At 36.2% G+C, this 25,541-nt stretch overlaps 1 protein-coding gene and 1 long non-coding RNA gene across 4 annotated transcripts in view; one reads left to right on the forward strand and one right to left on the reverse strand.

The window, feature by feature from the left end:
- The first annotated feature begins 742 nt into the window (after positions 1–742).
- Positions 743–16,378, forward strand: ERCC4 (ERCC excision repair 4, endonuclease catalytic subunit). Its single transcript, XM_032983694.1, has 11 exons — positions 743–956; positions 1,933–2,113; positions 4,492–4,687; positions 6,020–6,227; positions 7,249–7,429; positions 7,765–7,893; positions 8,479–8,589; positions 9,727–10,318; positions 12,133–12,225; positions 12,945–13,057; positions 14,132–16,378. The coding sequence occupies exons 1-11, from the start codon at positions 783–785 to the stop codon at positions 14,863–14,865; spliced, it is 2,712 nt and encodes a 903-aa protein (XP_032839585.1). The 5' UTR covers positions 743–782; the 3' UTR covers positions 14,866–16,378.
- LOC116959360 overlaps positions 4,638–25,541 on the reverse strand; it is a 32,745-nt gene continuing 11,841 nt past the window's right edge. For 2 of the 3 annotated variants that reach the window (XR_004405800.2, XR_006165863.1), the window contains 2 exons: positions 25,229–25,326; positions 7,121–7,392 (listed from right to left, as the gene is read on the reverse strand). This is a non-coding gene — a long non-coding RNA (uncharacterized LOC116959360). Of the gene's footprint in view, positions 4,722–7,120; positions 7,393–25,228; positions 25,327–25,541 lie in introns of those variants that run through there. The other variant, XR_004405799.1, reaches the window with a different exon arrangement.

Consider the following 25,541-nt stretch of genomic DNA (forward strand, 5'->3'; position numbering starts at 1 on the left):
TGGCTGTATGCTGCCCCTCTGCCCAATAACCCTGCAAAAAAAAAGCTGTCAGCCTTTTCCCTTGCTTTCTCAGAGGGTGATTTTGATCCAGTTGAAGCGGCATCCATCTCGCCTGCCGTAGGCCCAAGAAAAATTGTTTATTTTAAGAGGGGCTAGAGACAAGTTCACCTGCCCTTCACTAAGCTGAACTGTAGGGTGACTCTGAGGGGTGCTGTTCATTTTCAGCTGCTTCTGAAAGTAGGTCTGAAGAGTCTCTCACCCCTGTGGAAACAGCCTTTTCTGCACTGACTGGGGTAGGGACAGTAAAAAATGAACTACCAGGAAAATACTGAGGTACTGATAACTTGTGTGAGGAATGCAGGCTGCAGTTCAGTCAAGTTTGGTTTTGTTGCTTAAGAAGTGCAAGTCATTAGTAACAAAAAACAAATAGCTTACCATAAAAAAGACCCCTATTTCATATATACGCTCAGCACACACCACGCACGCACACGAGAAGGAGAGGTAGCTTCACCTCGCCTCAGCACGAGCACCTGTGAGGAGCCTGCAGGGCAGGTATGTCGCTTCCCCACCTCGTTTTCCACGCTGGCGGCTCTGGGGATCCTCCGCCCTCCACCCGCCGAAGCTTCGCCTGAGGCACCGCGCGCTCAGGGCGGGAACTCCCGCCGCGCGGGACGCTGGAGGACCGCATCGCCGGCGTCCGGCAGGGGGCGATGCCCGCCCCAGCAGCGCCAGGGCTCGGGGACTGGCGCGCATGCGCCGCTCCGGCGGCGGGGCGGGCGGTTATGGCGGTGCTACTGGAGCACGAGAGCCAGATCTTCCTGGACCTGTTCCACCAGGACGGGCTGGTGATCTGCGCCCGCGGGCTCGGCATCGACCGCCTGCTGCTGCGCTTCCTCCGCCTCTACAGCGAGCCTGCCAGCCTGGTGCTGGTGCTGAACACCAGCCCCGCCGAGGAGGTGAGGGGACCCCTGGCAGCGGCGTCGCACCGCCCTCCCCCCGCCCTTCCCTCTCACCCGCGTCCCCGCGCAGGTTGGGCGGGCGCAGCGCGGGGGCGGCCGGCGGCTCCGGCGGGCGGAGGCTGCTGCCCGCTGGCTCCGAGCGGAGCGGCGACTCGAGGGGCTGCGGGGCCGGGCGGGCAGCGGCAGGCGGCGGCAGCGCGGGCCTGGGCCCTGGCCTTTGCACTGACGGGGGAGAATTTGTCAGATCAAATCAAGGTCCGAATTTCTACTCCTGCAGCACGATAAGGTTTCAGTAATAATAACGGGTTGAAATAAGCTTATGTACGTAACTTGTAAACAGCAGAAAACTGTTAGTAGCCGAGAGCAGAAAGGGGTGAAATTTGTTGACAGATTTGTCCCTACCTGTACAAAAAATGCCGCTTTCTTTTCCCTGGTATCAGGGACGTTTCCCATCATGAGGGAGGTAATGTTGTGGGGATTTTTTATAGTGACTGTAGCTGAATAGATATCAAAGCTGTAGTTTATACGACTAAGTTTGACGTATATGACCTACGTGCTGTAGTTGTCTTTGGTAGCAGGTGAGTGGACTAAAAGATGATTTCTTCCCAATTCTCTATTCATAAGTCTGTATTAAAATTGCCTATTCTTTGAAAAAAGAGCTATTAAAACATAAGTAAACGCAAGCTCCTTTGAGTGTCAGTTGCCCATATCTGCTTAAGTATCGTCTAGCTACTACTGAAGATACATAGATTTTTAAATCACCTGGATGAGTTTGAAACTGAACAAAGTATACCTAAGAAGAAAAAAATCAGGATAAATCTGAATTCATTAGGTAGTGTGTTATACTGTCATGCTTCTAATTTGTTATGGACAGCTCCTCAAACTTAACAAAGTATGTATAATTACGGGGGATTTGCATCCATTTCATCAATTACCTCAATGATGTCTTGTGTTTTTATTGCGTTTGGTTTAGGAGTATTTTATTGATCAGCTGAGGTCAGATGGAGTTGTTCATCTTCCTCGGCGCGTTACCAATGAAATTACAAATAATACTCGATATGAATTTTACACACAAGGAGGAGTCATCTTTGCAACAAGTCGAATCCTTGTGGTAGATTTCCTTACTGACAGAATTCCTGCAAACCTCATTACCGGTAAGAGTTTAATGAAATAAAGGTAAGACTGTGCTGTTTGAAAATACATAAAGCTTAATGTTACATGAACAGTTCTACTAAACAGTATTGAGGTTGAAGAATTACTCCTTTTTCTCCGTATAGACTGAGGTAAAAGGAGCAACTATGTAGATCTTCAATTTTTTTAAATGGCTTTATTTGTTCCAAACATGTTTGCCTTACTTAATCATACAATTTGAAAACATCCACATTATTTTTAGATACTGGATCATGCATTTGTATGGCTTTCTAATATCAATAAGTGGCTGGAAAACAAATAAGCAGTTGAACTATGCCACTGACACAAGAAACATGAAATTCAGACTGGCTTTCAAAGAATAATTGGTTATACTTGGTGAAATAGTGTACTATGGTCTATAGGACACTGGCCTATGATTAAAACTGATTTTTAGATGTCATGTTTGATCAACCATGCACACTACCTATTTTTTTGCATTAACAAGTTCCTCCTGATTAACAGTTTTATGCTAGAGCCAAAGGACACCAGATTTGTCAATTCTGGTATTTCTCAGTTTCAAAAAAGTGAACACTTTTTCTGGGCAATCTACTTTAATTTCTCTTTTTCTCCTTCACTCCTTCCTCTCTACCTTTCTGCCCTACCAAAGAAGGGAAAAAATGAAAGAAAGGAAACACACCTTTGGCAGTATGAAAAAAAGAAATACACTAAAGAGTTAAAAAATAGTTCTGCCCTATAATGACACTAAGTTACAGTTTTTGCATTGCCACTAGAGGTCAGTGTGCCAGCAGCTTTGATAGGCTTGCTGCTTCATTTAAAACTTGGGTAACGTGGTTCTGTTGGAAGGGTATATTATGTGTGTGAAATTGTATGACAAAAACTTGCAGTAGCGTTTCTTGAGGAGTTCACATAGCAAAAAGTCAGTAAGGTGTTCTGATGAACTCATAAATTCGGCTAAAAGAAGATAAGAAATTATCACTTTAGTAAAAAATAGTTATTCCTGGTGGTTTTGGCCAAATAGAAATTATATATTTAATGGCGTAGTAACACTGATGCAAGTTGGTGTAGGTAAAGAGTGGTAAGTTGTTTCTACCAAGGCTTACACAGCAGTATGAACTCACTTCATAAGCAGAGAAATACTGACTAGAAGTAGGAAGCTGTTACAATACACACATAGCCTTACTGGCCTGTTACAAATGCTGTATCTCCTGTAATGTCCTTTCAGAGTCACATCTTGATAAACAGGAAGATGTTCATAAATGAGCATGATCATTACTATGTCTTGAAAAATTGGCTTAATAGGAGAGATGTAAGAATACCTAGATAGAAAAATACCTTTTAGTGGAATGGCTATCAGTTATATGGAACTTTTTCTTATAGATGCTTTTTTCATTTACAAAGCAAAAGCGTATTAAAATCAATGACTGGGTGTTGAATTGAATAAACTCGTTATAGAAGTTAAATGTACTGTAAGATTGCAAGCTTATGTAGGTATAAGGTAAAACCTGTGATGTTTTATGTCCTTTGCTTCCATTTCAGAAAGCCATTTATTATTCCATTGGAAGCTGTGAACAGATAAAAGTACCACATAGGCTTCACTTCACTAGGGGGAGAGTGAAAAAATGTAATGTATTATTGAACATAATTAAGCATGAGGAAAAATAATCCTTGGTTTTAACAAGTCTTGGCTGAGTGAAGTGTAAATCCCAGAAGTAATCACCTCAAATGCTCAATCTAGTTAAACTGTTGTTTTACTTATCTGTACTAAAATGTGCACTATAAATCTTTTTTTCCTAATACACTCATAGCAATGAAGAAAATTGGTGGTGTGCAGTTGATGGCACTTTCGGTCCTCAACTGTGAATATGAGTATTAGAAGGGGGAGTAAAAGCAAAATAAATGGTTTCAGAAGTTCTTTGATTATGTGAACACTTGAACCAATGAAACATAATTGAAGAGTCTGTAATTCCAGAACTTCTCTAACAAAATAATTAAAATATCGCAATCTTGAACATATCAAACTAGCTTTGTTGTAATAGCGTGTTATGTCTTGCATTCGCTTTTATTCCTTTTAAAAGGCTCAAGATCAAGTTTTGCCTTAGGAGTAAAGAATTTTCTAAGCTGGTACATCTTGCCACTCAAGCACAAGGGGTTTTTCTTTGCTGAAGATGCATCATTAACCCAGTTCTGTTATTTGGGGGTTCCACAGTACCAAAACTGAGGAATTGCTTGGTTTGAACCCTAGAAAGTTTGTTCAACCATCACTTCAGAAGACCTAAGTTCTTAGGAAAAAAAATGTTAAAAGAGTAAGTTTTGAGAAAAAAAAAATATACAAAATTGGACCTTTCTTCTTTGTAACTTGAAAAACCTTTTATTTTGACAGGCATTTTGGTATACAAAGCGCACAGAATTATTGAGTCCTGTCAAGAAGCGTTTATCTTGCGACTTTATCGCCAGAAGAACAAGCAAGGCTTCATTAAAGCTTTTACAGATAATGCAGTTGCATTTAACACTGGCTTTTGCCATGTGGAAAGAGTGATGAAAAATCTTTTTGTCAGGAAACTTTATCTGTGGCCGAGGTAAGGAACGTCTTTACTTCATTGGAGAGTTAAACTTAAAAAAAAAAGATTAAGGATGTTACAGTGGGTTCCTAAGAAAATGAGACGTATGCAAGTCACACTGCTAATCTGTGTTCCCTCTTGTATTCCCAAACAAACTTCATTCAATTTTTGACAGAGTAAGTGGCCTTAAAGATGCTAAATTTCTGTAACTATTTTTGAAAACAGACCCAAATTAAATTAATAAGGGGCTGAACCTTATGGTATAGCTGTCCTTTTAGCCAATAGAAATCACAGCAACAAGTGACATTCTTAATAGTTTAAGAAAAACTCCAGTTACTAAACAGTTTAAGCCGTGATGTAACAGGAATACAGTCTCTTGGTTCTGCAGTTCTTGGAGGTATTTGTTTCTAACTGTGATGAAACTTCATGGATCTCTTTCTGCATGTCAGATTTTTTTTAAACTTCTTTTACATGTATGTTGTATATGAAGAATATTTCTTGATGACCAGTAGAAACCAAATTGCCAAGTTTGTGACATGCATTAAGTCTTTCAGGAGCAGAGCCCGAAATGGATCTGGGTGCTATTGCTGATTACCCATTCCATGCTCTTGCCTTGGGCAGGAGGTCTGCCCCTTCCTTTAGTCCAACGTAGAATGTGTTTCACTCCATCATAATATTCTGTTACTCTGCATTGTAAACTCTTTAACAGTCTTTCTTTGAGTATCACAAAGAAGTAGAAATGGGCATAACCAGGACAGGAAAGGTTGAATAGAAGCTCTCCCTTCCTCGGCTTCTGAACCAGGGAAAGACGTGGGGGTGCAGCATGCAGTAAGGGAAGTGCCCGTTGAGTTCCAGAGGTCTGCAGATGCAGCATTCTGTGAGTAAAAATGAGCTAGCATCTGTGTACCTGTACTGCCAGATTGGCTGTAACAGGGACCTGCTGCTTATAATCAGAAGCTGGGAGCATCACAGAATCTGCTAGTGGATCCATGTGATTCCAAAGGATTTATGAACCCATTCCAGCTTCTCCCCTATGAGATTTTTTTGTTTTACTTCAATATTTGCTATGTGTAATAATGATGTAGAATCTAGCACAGTAATTTTCCATGGATCATTCACCAGCACTATAGGTTTGCATGACTAGAATGACTACAGTCATAATTGTGGAATAGATGGTTTTCTGAGGCTGTTCATAAGATTGCAGTCTTCATGTCAGCAAAAACTGGTTTATTTTGCAATTAACTTACTTATGTTTAAAACAATTGTAATTGTAGTTTATATGAACTTCTGAATAATTGTAGCTCAAGCAAACCATCCATGTAAATCTTAGCAAAGCTGTTTTCTTCTTAGATTTCATGTAGCAGTGAACTCATCTTTAGAGAAGCATAAACCTGAAGTGGTGGAACTATATGTGTCAATGACCCCTGCTATGCTTGCTATCCAGACTTCAATCCTGGACATTTTGAATGCATGTCTGAGAGAACTCAAACGTTATAATCCAGCTCTTGAAGTAGAAGATCTATCTTTAGAAAATGCTATTGCTAAACCTTTTGACAAGGTAACCATTTTGATTGTTTTGTTGTGTCTAACTGGATGTAGATCTGTCAGACTGTCTGCCATGCAAAAAACATATTATTTGTAAAGTAAATAACCAGCAGCAACTGAGTATTCTCCCATGACATGTTTATTACTGGTACAAGGAGAGAAACTGTGTTAATCTGTAATAATGATGTTACAGTAAGAACATCCTGATTCATGGTTGGCTTATTATTATTATTAAGATGTCTGCAATTTCAGCTCAGAATACTTTAGAGATTTGTATGCAGTTATTTCCACACACCCCACACCTTTTTTCCTCTTGAATTTCCTGCTTCTATTTTCTATTTTCTCTATTAAGAGAAGCACTGTATATAATACATAATATGCACATGCATGCATCTGTTGCATCTTTTAATCATTATATATGTCATTAATTGTGTGTGCATTGTAATTTTTGGCAGATCTGCAATGTTTAGCATACATAGGCTTTCTGTAGGGTAAAATCATATGCATCACAGTGAAGCATGGTTATTTGTTACGTGTGATTTAATCTTGATGTAAGGCCTTCTGTACTTTAAATATTTGGAGGGTTTTTTTCTTGTGCTCTGTAGGTCGCACATCTGTGTGGTACTCCTCTTATTTTGAAAATTAAATGACATAATATGTTTTGATTTACTGAAGTAAATGATACTAGTTACTAAAGGCACAGGCCCATACCAGTAAAATAAGGTGTTTTTTTTTTTATTTTACCACTATTTTATTATTATGTGGAAGGGAAAATATGTACTGAAAGCATTAAATAATGTAATATATATCTGTAAATTGTTGAAATGTTTTACATAAAGGCATCTTTATTATGTTAAGTAATAATCTTTTGCAAAGTTATCAAAACAAACACCTCACCATCACATCTTTAATTAGGTATGTTTAATAACCTAGGGGAAAACTAGCGGCACCCCCTGTAAATGAAAAAGTGCATTCTTACCTTGGTTAGTATACTATGCACTTGACATTCTGGACTTCCCAATTTATATTTCTAGACAATACGTCACTATTTAGATCCTCTGTGGCATCAACTTGGAGCTAAGACAAAATCTTTGGTCCAGGATTTGAAGATACTACGTACTTTGCTGCTGTATCTGACTCAGTATGATTGTGTCACTTTCCTTCATCTCCTGGAGTCACTGAAAGCAAGTGAAAAAGCTTTTGGTGAGAATTCAGGTAAACACTGAATAACCATACAAGTTAATGTATGAAATAGTGAAATGTTGATATTTTTAATTAACATTCCCAAACATATGAAGGTATCTAATTAGGTTTTATATAACCAGCCATAAGGACGTAGGTTTTTATTGACAGATAATGCTTTCATCTTCCCACTTAACTGCTGTTACTTAACAGTGTGAGATTTGCATCACATTTCTGTCTTCTATTAAGCTGGTAATTACATAGCAAGCAGGTAGCACAGGTATTCCAGATGAGAGATTTGGGGCTTTTATTGGAAACAGATACACATTGCAAATGTCAAACTACTACTGCTTTCTTTTCCTGTTTAGGTTGGCTATTTCTTGACTCCAGTACTTCAATGTTTGTAAATGCTCGAGCTAGAGTTTATCGCATTGCAGATGAGAAACTGAATCAGAAAGGCAAAGTCTCTGAAAAAAGTGATGGAAAGAAGGAAAATGGTACTGATCATTCCTAATTTTAAGTTTGAGAGTGTCACACGATTTCAAATGTTCTGCATAATATTACTTGTGCTATGGTTCTCTACGTGATCATACCCAGCTCAAGATCTCAATCTGTTAGCTGAGATAAATTGAGACATAATCTTAGTTTAAAAAGTATATAATAACATAAAACAGAGTCACGAAGAAGGAAGGGGTTATCCTAAGCTTGCTCGGCTGATCATTGGGAAAGCTGTTATGGAACTGTTCTCAAGTTACATTGGTGTTTAGCTCGATCTTTTTTATTTTATGTGAACTGGTAGGAAACTGCTGTTGATTTTATTAAAAAAAAATATATATACCCAGGAGTTTCAGAATTGAAGAATGATAGGGTATTTTATCTTTTTGCATCACTAAAGAACCTATCGCCATTTTTAAATTTCTGTAAGAGCGTTCTCCAACCCATTAGCACAAGTTGTGTATGTAGGCTGTTGAGTATTTTATTTGCCAACAACCATCACACTATTGACATCTAACCACTAATTTAAAGTTCTGAAGGATATTTTGACTGTAAGAGCTGCTGTGTTCAAACTTTCTTTGTTTCAGAACTGAAAAGGGAATTAGTTCTAGAAAGTAACCCAAAATGGGAAGCTTTGAGTGAAGTATTGAAAGAGATTGAAAATGAGAATAGGAACAGTGAAGACCTTGGTGGCCCAGGTAAGAGAATACTAAATGATGTAAATTTTCAGTACAGCTAGTTTTTACTTCTACTTGACTTTTGAGAGAAGGAGCCTAACTCTTTACCATAGTTTTATTAAAGAACTAGTTTTACGTTTAATTATTTGTAGACTTGAGGAGTTTCTATACATATGTCCATAAACTTCTACATAGTTCTTGCTCTAAAAGGGAAATGCTGTTGGTTGCTATGCAACATTGTTTAGGAAAGAACCTGTATTATTACGAAAAAATATTTTAACTTATATTTCAATATTGTACTGATAACTTAGTCTCAAACAATAAAACTAATGACATGGAAATTTACAATAATTGAGGTACCATTTCTCAAGTTTGGGTTCAAAAAAAAATAGGTGTTCTGTCTTATGCCCCTTCCATCTCACAAATTCTTCTTATGCACCTGAAAAATGACTTCTCCAGAAGATGCACCTAAATGGGGCAGAGAGTATAAGGCAAGTGTGTTTCTAACTAATTGCTTTGCTGACTTTTCTATTTTAGGGCTTTTCATCCCCTTAAATTTTACCAAGTTTTATTTTAGGAAATAGTAAGGGTAAAAAAGTGCTCTCTTCTCCCACCCACAGTGTTCTGACTCTGGATAAGAACTGGCTCTCTTGCCTAGTTTTGTAGGAGTTTATCTGAGTCAGCTTGTGGAGAATTGTTATTCAAGGCCCACAAATGTCAATAGTACTGTGTGAAACATGTATTTTTTTTAGACTCCTTAACACAGCTGACAAAGGCTGAAAATTAGAATGGTCTAAATGAAGTTCTCTTATTCCATGTTTAAAAAAAAAAAAAGAAAAAGTAGTTGTCCAAGTATGTTTCAATGCATGCTACATCTGCCTCATTTCAGGTGGTCAAAAGGAAAGCCTCACTAATATAGATGGTGTAAGAGTAAGGAATGCTGAACTTCCATTAACCTTCTCTAATCTTGTTTGGTACAAAGTGTTATGCAATTTGGTCTCCCTGAAAGTCCAGAGTAACAATGACAATCAAATGTAAAGGCATTTGGCAGGCAACCTTTTAGTAACACTAAAAACAGTTTGCTCAAGAGATGTCTTGTAGCTGGATAAGAAGTACAGTGTAACAGATTATAAACATCATATTGTTTCTTGACTGCAGGGCAAGTACTTATTTGTGCCAGTGATGACCGAGCTTGTGCACAGCTCAGGGAGTATATTATTGCTGGAGCAGAAGCTTTTTTAACAAGACTGTATAACAAAACCTTTGGAAAGGATGAGAAAGCTGGAGAAATGTGGATTAAGGACAGAAAAACCATCACGTCCAAAGGAAAGGCCAGACCAGACACAGGGCCTCAAGCCAAAAAAGCCAAACTCACAGCTTCTTCAAAACAAAATAAACACAAGAAGCAGCAAGACCGGACTATAATCCAAATGATAGGGAAAACTGAGGAGGAAAAGAGAGAGGAGTTAGAAGTAGAAGATAACAAAGAATTAAGCAGTAGCCAAGAAAGCGGTATTGAAGAAACCATTCCTGAAGATTTCCATGTGAATTTACCCTCAGATTGTTACTACGGTATTTTCAAGAACCCGCTTACCATTATTCACCCATTGCAGGGTTGCAGTGATCCCTATGCGCTCACTCGGGTACTGCATGAAGTAGAACCAAGATACGTTGTATTGTATGATGCAGAACTAACTTTTGTTCGGCAGCTGGAAATCTACAAGGCAAGCAGGCCTGGGAAGCCTTTGAGGCAAGTTGACTTGGTCAGAGTAATTTTAGTTTAAAAGAAAAAACAAAAAGTGTACTTCCAGCAGTCAAGGCATAATGTGCATCTAGTGATTTTTCTTTAGCTACCTTTTAATTCCTGGTTAGCCCTCTTCTAAATTTTAGACAAAAGCATAATGTCTGATGTAACCAAAAGATAATTTTTACTTCCCAGCAGGTATTTAGTGCCTTAACAGCAGAAACGTACCTATTAGATAAAAAAAAAAGTTTATTCCATCTTCTACAAGACCTCTGCTTTGATGATCTTGGCAGCAATAGATCCATTTTGATGTGCTGTAGTCTCATTTTAAACTGTCTCTATAGGTATGATTTTCACACAATAAGCTTCAGTTTGGATTTAATTGATTTTCTCATTTCCTGATGTCTGGTCATGCTGAAGACCAGTAATTCAGAAACTAACAGAAAAACAAGTAAAAGAAAATGCAATAAAGAAAATAAGTATTTGCAGTTATGCTCAGTTCTGGTGTTGGCGGACAGATTTCCTCATTGTGTAAACATATATTCGATACACTTGTAAATTGAAAAACTCACTTTTATAAGTGTTTCAGACTAATTAAAAATACAGAAAACTTAAAATTTAATAGGCCAAGTTTCTGCATTATCTTCATTTATATGGCTGCCTGATACAGCATTTCTTGAATACAGTAAACTGTGGTAATAGCTCTGCCTCTCTGAAAATAACTTACAGCATTTTCTTAAGTCTTAAAATAAACAGACTTTACTTACTACCGTTGAAACAATTTATTGGCATATGAAATCATTACCTTTTGAATTATAATGCTTTATACTTTATAATCACCTAATGACATTTTTTTTCATAAATTTAACAGCAGTTGTAATTTTCCAGTCAAAGATTTATATATATGCAACGTAAATGAAAATGGAAATCAGTTTGGAAGTATTTAGTGTGTCTGTACCTGATACCCAAGTAAGGACTCTCTAGTGCAGATATAAATGACAGAATTTAAGAAGTGTATTGCAGGAGAATAACTACTGTGTTATTTGTACGATTTGTTTTTAATTGCCTAATCAGCACGTGTTGTAACTACCTCCAGCATCATGTTGCCACGCTTCAGACCAGGAAAATCAGATGCAGTCATGCAAGCAGGGGTTAGGAGATGTACCACATGAAAAAAATAATAGGAATAAAATACTGTCGGTTTGTCAAAATGTGCCTCAATTAAAATATATTAGAAAAAAATTACTGTGCCAAAAAGCTATAGACAATGAATTCCTTATGTTCCATATAAATCCCTATTTGCAGAATAAAACTTCATTTGTTGATATGCTCATCTCTGTGAGACAAATAACAGCTTGCTCTTTGAAGAGCCTACGATTTCCTTGTACAAATACATAATTTTAAAATCTTAGATGGTGTTTTTTCCTAACCCAGGATGACTGCAGATATTTTAGTTTGTTATATATATTCTACTGGGAAGATTTTAAAAGCAGTGAGAAAGTAATTTCCCCATTATACTTGCTTTGTGTCTTTACTGAATGGCTGACTGCAATCCGAATCCACCCGGGTTGAATCCCAGAATTCCAGTAAGTGTATCTGCCACTGGGAAAAGAGAGAATGCTGGATGTAAGAATTTTTATTGATGATTTTGGAAGTATCTTTACAGAAGACGTCTTTACAGAAAAAGTGGTTTTTCAGTAGCCTTTTTAAAGGCAAATACTAACTTGTCAGGCACTTACTGCTACTAATCTTAAATATTGGTTGTGGGTGTCTTTAACTTAAACTCTTTCTTCTTTTTTTTTCCTCCTCCAAACCTACAGAGTTTATTTCCTCATGTACGGGAGCTCAACAGAAGAACAGCGCTATCTCACAGCTCTGAGAAAAGAGAAGGAGGCCTTTGGAAAACTCATTCAGTAACAAAATTAGTTTACTACCTTTATTATTAATGTTTCATGTAATATCCTTATGTGCTCACATCTTAAGTATGGTGAAGTACTGAACTGTGTGAAGGCTTTAAATAAACTTTTAATTCAGTTGCTTTTCAGATATTAAGAGAACTTTCCCACTGAGAATCAACGAAAAGAAAAAACCTTCCTTTTAAAAACACTGATGGGTTATTTGTTATTTTTAGGTGTTTTAATATTAAATTTCAAAGGCTAAACAGCACCACTTGTGGTTTTCCCTAATTGTCTGTGAATTTAATTTCTGTAAATGTGTTTTTGTCTGCAGGTGACATATATTGTAAGATATTTCTAAGCCTTTTATGAAGTATGTCATTTTGGGGAACAAAACAATTATTTTATTAGACTGTATAAGACAGTATTTATACTGACACTACTAGTCATTAGTTCCTTAGTTTCACATGGCCTGAGAAGTTCTTAAAAAAAAAAAAAAAAAAAAACACAAACAAACAAACAAAAACCGAAGCAGATGCTAAAAAGTGCTAACAATTTAAAATAAAAATACAGCATCTAGCCCATCAATATGGAAAACCTAGCAAATTGCATTTCTGATCAGGCTTGCAGTTAGTATTACACTATATATAATTTTACATGGTTGAAGGGTATTAATTTGATCTATTTTTTTTCACATAATGGTGGTTTTTAGTGTTGCTTTGTTTGTTGTTCCTTAGAGAGAGGGCCAGCATGGCTATTCCTGAAGAAAGAGAAGGAAGAGATGAAACAAACTTAGACCTACTAAGAGATGCTAAACCTGCCTCTGTTTCTACTGACACCCGCAAAGCAGGTGAGCAGCTCCTGCAGTTCAGCTTGCAGCTCTAAGCTTTGAAAAAGACCTTTAACTGTGGCATTTAAATCCCATCCAAAGCACTGGGGTCACAGTCACGTTGCGCATTGACGCTGCAGTCTTGATGGTAAAGAAGCATTATTTCCCTTACTCCATTTGCCTCTGTCTGTGCAATGACAATGAATTATGTTTTTCTTAGAAAAGGAAATACAGCTTAAAGAAGTATTTTACCATGAAGACAGATAGATACCATTTGGATTGTTTCAAGGCAGCTTCTTGATTATGAGACTGTCTAGTATTGCTTGTAGGGAGGTGGAGAGAAATTAAAACTGGAGTCTAGAGATAGTCAAAGGCACTGCTGTTTGATCTTGGCAAAACAGATTGCCTGCATAAACAGCTGTGGACTGTGGGTTTTGTCTACTTTCTTTGCAGTAAAGCGTCTTTCTTTTGTTGCAGTTATAACCACATTTTTGTCCCTTTCCTGACACGTATACTCTGTTTTCATCTTTACAGTTCTGCCCCGTTTTTCTTTGCTGTCATTTTTGTAATTGTGTTCTCCTTTACCATATGTTCTCTAATCTTTGCTATTATGTCTTTTATGGCCTTGATGATGCAGTCTCCTCATGTCCTTCTACAGATCTATAGAGGCTAAAGTATAACTCCTACAGTAGAATGCCATATTTCTGTGGGAAACAACTGGAAATAAAAAGGATCAGCTTCATTGTCTTCTTTTGCAGGCAAATTTTTAAAGATTTTCCTGATGGATTTAAATAAATTTTCATCTACAGCTTAATGTACTTCATTGTCACATATACAAAGCTTTTAGAAGGTAGCATGATAATTCTATTAAACTGCAGAGCATACTCCATAAACTACAGTATATTATTTGGAAGCTAATTTTTTTCTATAACAGTGAAAAATTCAAGTCTGGATTTATTACACTGCTGAATTTGATGTATAATTTGAGATGTGAAGTCCATCCATTACAGAAGCATTAGCAGCACACAGGAAAACAATACAACCAGAGTCAGAGATCATAAGTATTAGGTTAACTGTATTTATTTTGCTCTTTAGGTGGACAGGAACAGAAGAGTGTTCAGCAAACTGTAATAGTGGATATGCGGGAATTTCGTAGTGAGCTTCCGTCACTGATTCATCGTCGTGGTATTGACATTGAGCCAGTTACTTTGGAAGTTGGAGATTATATTTTAACTCCTGATATCTGTGTAGAGCGGAAGAGTATCAGTGATCTGATTGGTTCCTTAAATAATGGAAGACTGTATACACAATGCATTTCTATGTCCCGTTACTATAAGCGACCAATTCTCCTGATTGAATTTGATCCTAACAAACCTTTCTCCTTGATTCCACAAGGCTCTCTACATCAGGAAATTTCCAGTAATGATGTTACTTCTAAACTAACCCTTCTTACACTCCACTTCCCAAAGTTACGTATCCTGTGGTGTCCCTCTCCCCATGCTACTGCTGAACTGTTTGAAGAGTTAAAACAAAACCATCCCCAACCTGACGCAGAAACAGCAATGGCTGTCACAGCGGATTCTGAGATTCTTCCCGAGTCAGACAAGTATAACCCTGGTCCTCAGGACTTTCTATTAAAAATGCCGGGTATTAATGCAAAAAATTGCCGTGCCTTGATGAACCACGTTAAAAGCATTGCAGAGCTAGTGACACTGTCAAAGGAGGAACTCTGCAGAATTTTGGGTAATGCTGCCAATGCCACACAACTCTTTGACTTTATTCACCTGACCTATGGAGAGGCAATATCTAAAGGAAAAAGCAAAAGATGACTAATGAGATTGTTCAGCATAGGGCACGGATAATTTTTCTTTGGCAAAGTACATAAAGGACATTTGTTACAGAATTTCAAGATAACCAGCTGTTTCTTGCTAATGCTGTTCCATCAGTTTTAACATCTGAGTTAATGATTACTAAAGGAAAGTTTCAAGAGGAATAAAAGACGGTTTTAATAGAGAAATGCAAATTATTTTTATTCTTTCTACAGCACTTTAACCAATTCTGTATCACTGAACCAACTAAATCAAGTTCTTCACCTAGTCCATAAGAATTAAGTGCTAAGACTAATTGATAAAGGTGTTTTCTTATGAAAGTTAGAATGTCTTGTTAAAGCTAAAAATGTACTGTGTTTTGATAAGTGTGTGTGACCTGCTGCATGATATATCACACTGCTTTTGCCATTTTTATTAACGTCTTACACTCTGGAAACTGCCAATTTGTGATTGACAGTGATGGAGCTATTTGAAACACAGGGTGGTCTTTTGTCAGGAGGTCATTTAGAAGAACATACTTGGACTCAATCACAAATTTTAGACCATCATCAGAAGCCTTTGTCACCGTGAACTACAATTGTATGCTGTGTTCTACATTATATTTGCTTGCTTTACTAGAAGTTATATTTCCTTTTTTGACATTCCAAAATTGGTGCAGCTGTGTCTTGATAGATTTTTGCAAAGTGCATTCCTTTGGTCTAGACTGGATAGAGATTCTGTGGGGACATAATACAATTTAATTCTCAGCGTGCCTTACTTGTACTTTTAAGATGCTTTATATTTTTAATCAGTTTTGATAGCTCTTTCACCTCATTCACTTGAAAGTGAAAAATCTAGGTATACCATTGGCACTATTCCTTTATACCAGAGCATATTTCCTCTCATAAAATGCAACAATTTTTTAAGCAAGGTTTTCCAAAAGTGTTGACAGTTCTTCTAATTGTCTTCTTTCTGTGCCCTATTGCTCTTGCAGTTTAATGTCTTAAATAGACCATCTGTCAGTTAATTTAGTAAAGCTCTTGTCACCTAAAAGATAAAACTTCTAGCATTCTATATAGCATAAAACAGGGAAAAGTTATTCTTCTTTTGATAGTTTGTGAGTGTATATATTGTTAAAAACATACATTCTGCACTGAACTTTGATACAACTATGTAACGAACTGACATTGCCAAAAGGGTTGGTCCTGTGGCATTACATGCTAATGTATTTACAGTAGCTTATACAAAATCTTTATCTATAATGACTTGCACATATGTATTTATATAATTCTAATACAGATCAGTATCATATCTGTTATTAAAGGAGAAAATTGTGATTTTTTTTTTTTCTATATTCAGGTTCAGTAAAAACTGTACTGTGCACTTTCAGGTTTAATGTCTATTGTGCATTTTAACTGTGAGTTATGAATTTGTTAACTTATAGTCTAGGACTGAGCAGTGACAGATTTCCAAAGAGAACACTTTTCTGCAGGTGCAAATTTCAGTAATAAATAAATCTATAACAAGATTAAAATTTGTTAATTATCTTATTATTCATTTGGCTGTATTGATATCAGAATATTTTTATTTCTAGCGTGTGGTTTATAATCCATATCTTAGGATTTCTATTGCCATAATTCTAATTTACTTCATTTAATATATAAAGAAATCTTTACATGAGAGTTTTGCTTATTCAGAGCAATAAGGGCAGGTATGTTCAGGGTTGAGAATTCCTGTAAAATGGTGCTAAGAAACAGAGTAAGAACATAACTGTCCTGAATGGGTGGTCCATAGAGCCTGATTCAGAAAAGGAGAGCTGAACAACATTTGAGAACATGTATTGTCCATGCATTTGCATCATTAAGCTCTTACATGAATTGTGGGTTTGGGTTTTTTTGATGTACTGCATCTTAGCTTTCTCAGTGTTTTTTGTTTGTTTGTTTGTTTAGATTTGCATAAAGTGAAAATGAAGGGTATATGAAGAGGCTATAAAGTTGTAGCTTTGTGTTACACGCTAGGTCAAAGTCACATAATGCAATTAATATTTGCTAAATATTTAGACTAAATTGCATTTTGTTTATATATGTGAAATTTTTGTAATTTTTTTTTTTGCAATGCAGAATTCGGCTTTTTCTTTAAAACAACCACAATTAATATTGTATGTTACTGCTTACTTGTGATTTGGCATTTTACTGTATTAGATTACTTGAAAGTTAGTGGTGTGACCTTCTGGGGCAGTAGGTACAAATTGTGAACAAAGGTCGAAGAGGTCTTGTCTCCTGAAACCATTTAACCCTGAAATAACCAACCTGAAGAGTCTACCTGTATGCAGGTGCAACAAAATATTTGGATGAATGGTGACAATCCTTAGGATGCATTCCCTGGCCTTATGGTGTTCTTTAGCTTGCTTTCATCAACAGTAATGAAATTTTCTATATCTTGTCATTGCTTGATATTTTAGGTTGGTGCTTTTTTACTTTTTTGCTTGCTTGCCTTTTTTTTTTTTTTTTTTTTAAATAAAAAAGATACTGCCTTCAGTTTGGGAGTGTCTCAGATTCTTTCTTACACTCAGACCAAGACTACACATTTCAAGGTCACTGTATACAGGAAACCAGTAGGGTTTATAAGCTATTGGAAAGTAAGTTAGCAAGTTGCTTCTTTCTGAGGTTTGTCCTAGGCTTTGACTGCACAAGGTTTCCTCTAGAATAAGACCAAAATCTTTTAGGAGCAAATGCAGCTTATATTAGCAAATATATTTTGCACAGGATAGATGATGTTGTAGTTCCTATGTTTAAGTTATCTGGATACTATTCCTGCTCGTGGTGACAGTTGCAGTTTCTAGCTGCAATTGCAAGAGAGTCATTTTGCTTGCCATGTTGACTGCAGTTCCTAACCAAAACAACCTTGACCTTCAAAATTATTTTTTCTGCATGAACATACATAGTAGAGCTCTTCCAGTACCACCTGAATTGATCACTTTCAAATTTATGCTTGCAAAACTTAAACCAGTTGACCAGAAATCCACACTGCTTATAAAATATGCAGCTGTACTGTAAAAAGAGTAACTTTTTAAAAGCACAAAAGTTTAAATGTGAGGATTTTTGTGTGAGGCTTTCTCGCTTGCAGAGTGATAGTACAACCACAGATAACCTAATTAAAAAAAAACAAAATATTTGCCTCTAAAGCTTTCCTTAGTCATCCAGAATTCCAATTCTATGACTGTAGAATAGAATCCAAAAGCAAACATCTGCCAAAAAATTAAGTGGATGCATTATTTATATGCCAAACAGCATAAAGAAATGTAACTGAGGTTTGTTAAAGAAACTTGTCATGTGTGGGCTTACCAGCTGATGATTTTTATTTCAGCCTCCATAAACTGTTAGCAAGGTTTACAATCCTTTTATAAGGACTATTTTAGGATAAAGTTCTCCTTAGCTCTTACTCAAAGGTAGCCTAAACTAAATTAATACTCGGTTGATCTGTTTTCTACAATGTGGTTTTAAGAAATGCAAGTAGTGTCATAAATAAAAATGTTCAGAAACTATTGCTCCAGGATTTTGTAACACTAATTATAACTCCTTGACATAATAGGAAGATTTCTGGATATTTCCAGAATCAACTCAAACTATGCATAAACCCTGTTATGTTTTTCATATGAAGTCTTTAATATCTACTTAACTGTGAGTTACCTTCTTGCATTGAAAATATATGCAGTAGCAATATATGCAATAATTTTCCTTAATTTGCAATTGCATACAGTTTTTTTCCTAGTTTCCACTTTTTTCTATAGTCATCCTTTCCAAAACTTCCTCTTTCAAATGATATTCCTAATATCCTGTTCCACAGTTGGCTAGCAACCTACTCAAGAATAAGACATAACTGATATATATATTTATCAATAATATTTCTCATGTCTATTCTTTTTTTCCAGTGTATTCTTCAAACCATGAGAAATAATCTCCCTCATCTACAAGGTGAGGGCAAAGAGTTAAACTCCACAAATCTTTCCTGATATTTATCTGTTTAAAATAACTGTGATAACAGCAAGTTTGGTGAGGCTAGTAATGTGTAATCATTGGGTACATCTCTTGTAATCTGGAGTTGTGTTCGTTTATTTTTAAATCAAGATGCAAGTTCTAACATGTATGAATTTGAAAGGTTGCATGATTCATGGGGTACATAACGGTGGCAAAGACGTAAGGATTTGGTAATAGAGTACCTTTAAATTTTCCCGCCCCCTCACTAGCCACTAAAAATGGGATGAGTCACTGAAATTTGACCCAGAAGGTAGCTGAGAGGTAATTCAGAGCTACCATGTCCTCTCTGTGGCTTCAACTGATGAAACACTGACATTTGAAATTGTTAATTTCTTAGCTTTAGCTTGACACTCTTCAAGGGAACCAGTAACATAATGACTGAATAAAACCACTTTTTTCCCCACTAACTCAATGCAACTAACTTGTATATATTACATATATATATATATATATATATAAAAGAAGGCTCAGAAAAACTGGTACTAAATAAGAGGAGCCTGTAGAAAACAAACACTTCAGCGCTATTATCTTCCCTTGCATTTTATTCTTGGAATCAGCCAGTAGGTTCTGGGGAAAAAAAAAATATTTACTCCATTATAAATGTCCAGAGACAGAGAGAATGTACATGACTGACTAAATGTTTTGGTAAGGTTGTACAAGGAAATAATTGAATGTTTTAAAGCTTCAGTGCCATTTTTTGAGTACAAGATGTTAAGAGTTCATCTCCCAGATTTTTCAATACAAATAGGCTGGCTGGTTTTTCACTTGAGTTTTGATCTGTATTTTACAAGCTTCTCCACAGTAATTAAAAGGATGAGATATTCTCAGCCACGCAGTCTTGAAAACAAGGAAGAAATAATCAGTAGCTTTGCTAACCAATGCTTAGCCAAGAGACAAATTCTTTAGTCTTACTGAACTTAGTAAGGGTAAGCAGGAATACTACACTGCTATGGTGATTTGTTGCCTAAACAGATGTTGCTGCAATGTATCAAAATGGGCTTGCATACATATTAACTTCAGTGTGATTTTTTTAGAGTATGGCAAAATTATCTTAATCCACAATTGCTATAAAGCAGTCTTCCTATGAATATTAAATTGGGGTAAAGAGATACTGGTTTCTTAGCTTGCATTTTACCACAGTTCTGTTTGAAGAGCTGACCTCTGTAAATAAAAACAGAGATTTCATTCCTAGGGTTCTCTGTCACTCAGCATTACTTCTTTTTTCCTTCAACTTTATCATCTACTATGAAAGAGCAATAGACCATAGTTATTAAACAACTGACATTGTTTCCAAACTGGAATTACAGTTCAGCAATGCAATATTGTTCTTGAGCTCCCAGCTTCTTCCTCAACTCTCAGAATGGCACTTAGACTATTCTCATTTTTACTCTTTCTTTTTGTTTATGAAAAGACTGGTCAGGTGGCAAAAAGAAATTTTGCAACTGACTTGCCTTTTTTAATGGCTATTTTTCTCACATAAGTTTGTTCAGCAGATCACAATAAATAGTCTTTTTTATGGAGACTCAAAGTAAAACCACACATAAGTCTCTGTTTATGAGTTGATAAGGTTTACCATGAGCTAGGTCCGAAGAAGACTAAACACTGCTTCAGAAAATATTAAGCTAGCAACCACATCTGGAACCACTGATTAAAGGATTTTAGGTAGGGGCTTTACAGGAGCGTTTCCAAGAATGCCAGAGTAAATTTATAATTTTTGAGGGTAGAATATTCAAAATCACTACTAAATCTATCACATATGTCCTATAAATTTAAAAAGGTTTTGTTTTAAAATCACTATTCCCCACTGCTCCAGCTTGTCTTTGATAACTATAGTTCGCTGAATTAAAATTCCATCAACCCTAACTCAGAAAGCTTACCAGTATATACTGGAATACTAGATAACTGGATTAGCAAGAACAGAAACAAATCTGTAGACTCTGAAATAACTCTGGTTTGTCTCTCTCTAGTGACTATTAGCTATTATCAACAGAAACATACTAACATTCAAATCTCAAGCACATTTAAAACCATCTCCCAAGTGATTCAAAACCCAGGAGTTTCCCCAGCAAAACTGGTACATAATGCCTAAACCTGACACTGTTGCATTTCAGCCCCCCTAAAATAGGCAGCATTGTTCTAATTTGAGTTATTTGTGTAGAGCTACTTGGATCCCATTAGTGTACACAGTGTGACATGCACATTATCATCCTTTTTCTGAACATCTTCTTAGGTGAATGGAATGTCACAGAGCCCGGGGGCATCAGGAATGTGCAGCTGCAGTGGAGGTCTGTCATATACCCACAGCATCATTTAATCCTGACTTAAGTAACATGTTGCAGTTTCTTTATAACTTTTTTTCTAATGATGATGTGTTTGCATTATTCTCAGATTCTCCATTCAATTTTTATCTTTCTTCTGTTTTTCCTCTGGAATTTTCTAATTTATTTCTTTTTCGCTTCTCTTATCTTAATGATGTCTGTCGGTATTCTTGTCCATTTGTTTGCCTTCAAAAATACTGCTTAAATATTGCTGCAATTTTTGATATCTCTTGAGCACAACTAACATTGAGTTATTTGCAAGACTGGCTCCACTAGAGGCTTGTCCATTACTTAATATCCAGGGGCTTATATAAATAATGTACTGAACTTCATTTTCATTTTGGTCTCAGACTTGAGGCACATCACACTTGGAAAACTGACATGTAGAGAAAACAGAGCAGCAGCTTGGAAGTCCTTGCAACATGTAATTTTCACTTTTGTCTTGGATGTTTTTTCAAACAGATTAAAACCAGGCCAAATATAGAAACAATAAAATTATAATCAGTTGATTTTATAAACTAATCCCAGCCCTGGAAAAATTTCAAAGCATTTTTAACATGTAAGAAAATTCTTGGAATCTTATGCATAGATAGCAGAAGTTGCAAATTTTCATGTGGCATTTATATCTCATGGCCCTTTTAACACACTGCAGTAATACAATTGGCAAGTTTTCAGAGCCTGAAAAACACATATTCCATGCATAATCATTTATATCAGGACATGGGAGATCTGCAACAGCAAAAATGATGTCTCCTACATTTGTCTAAATTTTCTTTAATAAAATTCCCCTATCTAGCTCTTCCCATTGTCAGGATATGCTTTGTTCCTGCTTCATCTTTTAAATCTGTTATGTGTTGGAAAGAACTATGGTCTTTAAAAATTCACATGTATTTGTCAAACTATTGCATGATTCTAACTGCTAAAGTCTATGTAATCCACTTGTTCAATTTGTTACAGATGCATTCTGAAGTGTACCAATTCAATTTTTCTATTACTTGCAGAATGTCATACTACATTTATAATGCTTGCAGTCTGAAAGCATTATGTTATGACCACTAGTTGGAGACGAGACACTTCTAACACAGAGATGGCCACTATGTACACATTCAGATCACGTTCAGCTATACTCCAACAATAAAAATCTAGAGATCTTTCAAGAGAAGAGTCCTGCCCATATCAAACATGAAAAAATACCTAGAAACTTTGAAGCTTGTCCAATGCAAACCTTGGTGCACAGGGTACTATCTATACACAGAGTCTTTAAGATAGTGAAGATGTCTCAACCAAGCCTTGAATTGCACCAATATATCTCCTGTATTATGGTTCATATAACTATTACATTAAATTAGGGTTTTCTTAAATATTAGCATTATATTGCACATTGCTAGCTGGCAGAAGTCATAATCAAGATTTTCTTTTTCACTTTAATATTTACTTGACAGAAGGTTTGATCACATACTAAGTAATCTGAATTTTTTCCACAAAGTGTTATTGATATTAAAATGTAGTGTTTTTTTTTCTTTCCCAGTCCCATCATCTCCTTAGGGATCCCTGACATATTTCTAGTGACTGGGATAACACATGCATTATTATCCCAAAAGAGGAATTTCAACTAATATCCACCAGGAATCTCTGACTTTCCTTCACTCATTATTAACTTTGCTGATAGTGTGTAACACTACACATACGCATTTGCACATGCATATACACACAGACACAGAGTATCTGCTGTGTTGGGTAATAGGAGCCTGCACATCTTCAGTGTCCAGGTCTCTGAAAATGACCCTGAAAAAGTAAGCTAAGCCCATCCCTGTTTCTATATATAAAACTGTTTGTTTAATTGGTGAACTGCACCAATAAATAATGAGGTAATTCTGAAGATCATTCCCAGAACAGTCAGCTAGGATTGTTTCTGCAAGTCAGAGCTATCTCCTCTCCTTTGTTTCTTTTTTTTTTTTTTCAAATGGTTTTATTGTCTCAAGGTGAATAGCTTTTATCTAAATAAGATTTTAGAAAAAGTACAATATTCTAAGGATCAAGCACTCTCCACAAGTGAGGTTTCAGAGTATTTGTTTACTGAATGTAAAAATTGTTAAAAAATTCAAATTCTAAAACTGAATCAAGGATTCTAACCAGATTGGAGACAAAGTTCCTTCCATGCAAAAAAAAAAAAAAAAAAAAGAAAAAAAAAAGCTTTCAAGTACTCCCAATTAGGGAAGACTACCATCAGAGTTTTTGCGAGGTATTGTACAGTTCTTATTTACCTTGAGTAACAGCAGTTTAAACTAGGAACTTAACTACAAATTTTATGTCAGACAAAAAGATTTTTAAAAGATTTAAACAGATATATTAATACCTTCTTCAACTTTTTTTTTAATTCTTTAGTTGTAACAGATTATAAAGGCTTAATAATAACAATTTAAAAATCCCTTCTGGTTTTCCTCCTATTATATTTTGCTTTGTTTCCTCTACTGTATCAGAAGTACACATGGCTCCTCTATGTCTTAGTCTGTGCCCTAGCAAATAGATGAGGTAAAAAGTAGCATACAGAGTTCCAAATTAAGTTAAATTATTACATAGTGATGGTGTAGGCTTGCTCACAGGTTTGCTGGTGGTTTCTTATACTAATACAATAACCGTCTTTTTTAATGACTATGGACATAAGTAAAACTCATGTAACTTGACCCATTCTGGTTGAAAGAATACAACCTCTACTCAAATACCAAGCAGATCCTATGAGGAGAGTACCATGCTGATTGGTAGATTATAAAATTAAGAGTTTAATTCCGTCATGCACTTGGTGATGCATTTATTTTATCTCACAAATAGAGTGCCAGAAAAACTAAAGGCAAAGGGCTATGTCCAAGCTGATGAAGCAAGTCTATGATAAAGTGTGGAATTGAAACTAGCCAATAACTCATAGATCAGTTTTTACCTTAGAAGTCCTATCTTTCATAGCCCTCCATATGCCTTTTCACTTCTGAGATGCCATTATTTACTACCAGTTCAAGGTAAAAGTCTTAATTTCAGATACTCTGAGTAACATACACTGCATTTTCTCCTGATTCCTAGGACAGATGCACTGATTCACCCTAAGTCAGTCTCAGCCATGTGCAGAAACATTCTGCCACCTCCAGTGCAGCTTTGGGACCCAATATGACACCTATTCGATGGCACTAACTCACCAATAAAATCTTTCTAGAAGCCAGTTACATCTTACCTTCTAGGTTGTCTCTAACTACCCTGTAGAGAGGAAAGCTGGGGATTAAGTGGTAGCATGGTCAAGAACCAAGAAGCTACTGTTTTGCTGCTAAACTTTTTTATTTAAGTCCTTGTTCAAAGGCTGAGTTTCAAAATACTACAGAGAAATTCAGGCTGGCAGGCACGACCCAGCTCAGACCTAGAAAATACGGATTTCTAAGCAATTCTAATTACCTTGACCCTTATTGTTAGGGTTATACTCCTTAAACCAGCAGATTCCAAAATAGGATCAGGGCCAAATCAGTTTGATCTGGTTTTATTTATCTAAAAGGCTCATGTGGACTTAATTTGCTATTGTGTGTTAAGAAATAATGAATAAGAAGAAAGGATTATGAACACACGTTTGGCCTAAAGAGGAATAGCGAATGCAGACATAACTTCAATTTTGAAATGTTTTATTTCATCATAAGCTTAACTTTCAAAGCTGACACGGGGATTTTGGTACATAATGCCTAGCATTTTCAACAAATTGCGTCGTAACTGAACATCCAAACCTTCAATTTGGAAGCTCAAATTAGCATGTATATCATGGGGTTTTTTTCAGATGTGTATAGATGCCAACTGGAGGATCTAGGCATCTTGTAAGTACTGTATAAAGTAAATTGAAATAGAAATGAGAACTCTTTAATAAACTTTAGCCAAGGAAGAGGGAAAGTGTGGGGAATAAATGGTTATGCTACCCAGGAAAGAGGAGAATAGAGGAGAGAGTTTTTTCAGCAGGAGACCTGTGTCCTATCCCCTCTTCTTATATTAACACTCTTGCCTTACCTCTTTGCATTTGAGAATATGTAAAAACCTAGCTTTTTAAGAGTCCAAAGTCTTTCTTCAAATGCAGGCAGACAATCCATACACCAGACTATTTTATTCTGTTAAAAAAAAAAAAAGTAAAAAGCCAAATAAAATAAACATTAAATTAGACATTCAATTATTTACAAATCAGCAGCTTAGATTCTAGCTCAATTTCATTTTATGGGAGTGAATTATAAAAGTAATCAACCTAAGAAGAATTAGTATTTCCAAGGTCTTTTTCATTGCTTGCACAGGTTAAACTTATTTCTGTAACTGTGCTTATTAAGATCAG

Source organism: Tyto alba, unplaced genomic scaffold, assembly GCF_018691265.1.
Source record: "Tyto alba isolate M040663 unplaced genomic scaffold, T.alba_DEE_v4.0 Super-Scaffold_28, whole genome shotgun sequence".
Taxonomy (NCBI): domain Eukaryota; kingdom Metazoa; phylum Chordata; class Aves; order Strigiformes; family Tytonidae; genus Tyto; species Tyto alba.